The sequence below is a fragment of the Lactuca sativa genome, chromosome 2, assembly GCF_002870075.4.
Source record: "Lactuca sativa cultivar Salinas chromosome 2, Lsat_Salinas_v11, whole genome shotgun sequence".
Lineage (NCBI taxonomy): Eukaryota > Viridiplantae > Streptophyta > Magnoliopsida > Asterales > Asteraceae > Lactuca > Lactuca sativa.
Window position 1 is genome coordinate 40,677,406 of NC_056624.2, and position 3,961 is coordinate 40,681,366.

The window sequence follows — 3,961 nt, forward strand, 5'->3', positions numbered from 1 at the left end:
CCTTGGTCTCTTCCCTAAAGACGGTGCTGGAGGTGAGAAGTCATTGGATTGTCCTGCCGCTGCAGTGCCGACACCGGAGGCGTAGAGCATTCAGGCGTGTGCTTTCTCGACCTTCCTCTCTTCCGCTTCAGTGCATCATTTCCATTATCGTTTTGAAGGATAATCGGAGTATTCATCCCCAAAAACTGAATTAGTTTCGTCTTATATAACATTTGTTTGGTCTCCGGCGAATCCTCCTGATTTTGCTGCTCTTCCGCCGGCGAGGCCAAAAATTGAATTAGTTTCATTCTCTCTTCTGTTCCTATGCTCGATTTTATGGCGATGGCAATTGATTTTTGTAGATAAAGAGGGGAACGAGATTTAAATGAGAGAGATTAGGTTAAAAGTCAAATACCATGATTATAGGATTATTTTTGGAAGTTACTAAACAAATTATTAAATTACCTTTATTTATTTATTTAATTATTTAATTTTGATTGGCTTACATTTATGCATACAATAACATAATATATACTTTAAATACCCGAACCTCTCTCTTTATATATATATATATATATATATATATATATATATATATATATATATATATATATATATATATATATATATATATATATATATATATATATATATATATATATATCATACTTTGGACCTAAAAGAATACGATTTTCGAACTTCCAAATTAAAAATGAGATATGTCTATAGACAGAGATTGTTACAAAAAAACATAATGAATTTCTTTTAGTCCAAGATGATTCCTATGAAAGAATTCGACAAAAAAGAATTGATTTTCGCAGGCAAACCAAGTGGATTTTTGCGGATGATGGTTTGTGAAAATTATGGCTATTACTGTCATTTTTTCTAATTTGTCACTATCTTATGGAAAAAACCTTGAACAAAAATTATTATGGTCATTTTCTTTTAAATTATTAATGAATAAAAAGTGTGCCCATAAATATTTATCAACGATGGTATGTGTTAATAAAACAATACGTGTGAGTTTGCATATATTTATTTTCATTTCTGGTGGGTATTTATTAGAATCCATAAAAAATAGTTATATTATTATAATTTATAAATATTAACTCTATAGGATCATTTCTAACTAAATCCATAACCCATATTTAACTAAAAATAAAAACCGGTTTTAAGATCAATTTTCAAAGATTTATCGAAAAATCAATTTTTTCACACCCATTGCAATTAATGTTACATTATTGTTTTAAATGATATTCAAATAAATAACACGATAATATAAATAGTAATAAATAAACAAATAAATAAATATACATATATATATAAGGGTGCCTATCTTAGAGGATGATTATTATTATTATATCGAGTATATATGTAGATCACAACAAAACTCTCTTATACAAAAAGATGTCTGCTGCTGCTACTGCCAGTAGGCTTCTTCACTCTCTTCATCTTCTCTTCATCTTCTTCATCCTCCTAAACCCATTCCAATCTTCCCATGTGAGTTCCTTTCTGCAACTCCTTATCATCATTTACTTTCCTAAATTTCTTCTAATTTTGCTTTGTTTACATTCGTATTTGAATTCTGGGAATTCTCTCAAACTCATAAATTCGTAGATCTTCTCAAATTCCGTTGAATATTTTCGTGTATCGTTTTGGTTTCTGATAATTTGGAGTTTCTGGTTTTGATTTCTAGGCGGCGGAGGAAACAATGGTGCCGTTGATTGAGCCCGGAAAACGAGAGATGATGGAATTTGTATTACACGACAGTCGCCGGAAGCTCAACGGCTTCAAGATTTGTGCGCTTTGCACTTGTTGTAACTCCGGCGGCGGCGGTGGCGGTGGCGGTGGCGGCGGTGGTGGTAAATATTGCTTACCTTCTCCTTGTTGCTATGCAATCAACTGCAACATCCCAAATCGCCCTTTTGGATTCTGCTCATTTACTCCAAAAACATGTAACTGCTTTGGATGCCATCTTTGATCAAAACCCCAAATTTATTTTTATGAAAAAAAATATCGTTTGAAGTTTGAGGGTTTGATTGAAAATTTATTTTTCTTTTTTCTTTTTGGAAGATTATTTATTTATTATTATTATAATTAATGTTATAATTATTATTGTTTGTTTTGTATTTTTTTTTTTACTTTTTTTGAGGAATTAAAGAAATCTTGGCTGGATTCAATTGTATTGGGTTTAGCAAAGTATTGGGAATGTAGGTGGGGTTTAAGTTAAATAGGGGTAGCTTTTTTCAGAGTTAAAGTTATGTAATTTAGAGTAGTGTACAACTTTTGAAGCATAAGGTACAAGAGATTTTTGCTTCATTTTTCTGATTTTGGGATTTTGGATTCGGGAAATGGAGGGTAAAACTGGTATTTCAATATTATGCCTCGGACCAAAGTGTACGTAAAAGTCAATGAAGTTATGTAAAAAAGCAATGTTATGTGAGAAAATAACATTTTTCCTACTTTTTTTTATATTAAAGTTGAATGCTTATTAATTTATCATAACAACGTGTTATATTTTATATGTGTAATTGTGTATGATAATTTATTTAAAGTTCGTAGTTATTGTACACATTAAACCATGTCTTTTTCATAGTACATTTTAGCCATAAAGTGGTAATTATTTTTGTGCTATGCGTGAAAAAACAAACAAAATCACTGTCCAACCACAAAAGTGGAAACTTTATAGGTTTATTTATTTTTTTAACGAAAAATAAAAGGTCACTAACGTCTTTTTTCAATTAAAGAGCGAGAACTCATTTCTGTTTCATTTTATTAAATTTTGCATGTGTAGTTTTATTGGCATCGGTCTATACAACTTATTTTGTCAATATCTTTTACATAAAAGACAAGGCCTAAAGCTCTTGATTATGTTTTTTTGTTCAATAGATTCAATTGATATGACATATTATGTTAATTATGAATGTAAAATTAATAAACATCTATTCAAAAGACTTGGTTGAAATTAATTAACTCAATTAAGTTTATATAGTGTAGGTATAATGAAAGATATTTGGTAGAGAGTTATTAGATATTAATGTGGTAGAAGTTGGGCAGGACCTCATCATTTAAGCCTATCTACCATATGCTACAATTATGATATGGTTGGGTTCTTTTATTTCTTGAATAAGTTATCATTTATGACTCCTTTTAAATGTGAGTTTCTTTTTATTGTAAGTTAGAATAGATTAAACATGTCCATTTAACTCAAAAAATATCTAACAAAATTATGTTTAATCAAACAAACTTTATATGAGTTTGATGCAAAAAGTATTTAACTCAAAAAATATCTAACAAAATTATGTTAAATCAAACAAACTTTATATGAGTTTGATGCAAAAAGTATTTAACTCAAAAACTATCTAACAAAATTATGTTTAGTCAAACAAACTTGATATGAGTTTGATGCAAAAAGTGTTAAATGTAGAGCTCAATAAAAATTAAGAAGTCGACATAAGTTCATATAAACTCAATCTCATTTTAACATTTACGACAATATACATTAAATCCACTATATTTTGGTTATTTTGCGGTTTAATCATCATATTTATTTACATAAATGAGAAAATCATTTCACGATTTTAGATGCTATTTTAGGAGTATATGATTTCATGTAGGCATAGGAGAAGTCACGTCAGATTTATCATAGGTTTAACTGGATATAATTAGGGGAGATTTTCTTTTAAAAATATCTTTGAAAAAAAAATATAATATGGTAATTAAAACGCAAAAAGAACCAAATTATATTGTCTTTTACATATATTGCATATTTTTATGCTCAAATTTGATAAAATTTTGATTTATTTGCTACAATATTTAACAGGAACATCGTATGTTTAGTTTAGGAGTCTATTAAAATCAAATGGATAAGGTCACGCATTGATTTTGCGTTGAAGTTGCCATGTGCGTTGCTGCTTGTTTTCTGAGTGGGACATTTTGACAAACACATGGTAGGCGTTGCCCATTTCGCACCTTCAAGGGT

General features: G+C 29.4%; 1 protein-coding gene across 1 annotated transcript; it reads left to right on the forward strand.

Moving 5' to 3' along the window:
- The first annotated feature begins 1,320 nt into the window (after nucleotides 1-1,320).
- LOC111886668 (uncharacterized) lies at nucleotides 1,321-2,108 on the forward strand. Its single transcript, XM_023882925.3, has 2 exons — nucleotides 1,321-1,479; nucleotides 1,676-2,108. The coding sequence occupies exons 1-2, from the start codon at nucleotides 1,324-1,326 to the stop codon at nucleotides 1,958-1,960; spliced, it is 441 nt and encodes a 146-aa protein (XP_023738693.1). The 5' UTR covers nucleotides 1,321-1,323; the 3' UTR covers nucleotides 1,961-2,108.
- Nucleotides 2,109-3,961: the final 1,853 nt, after the last annotated feature.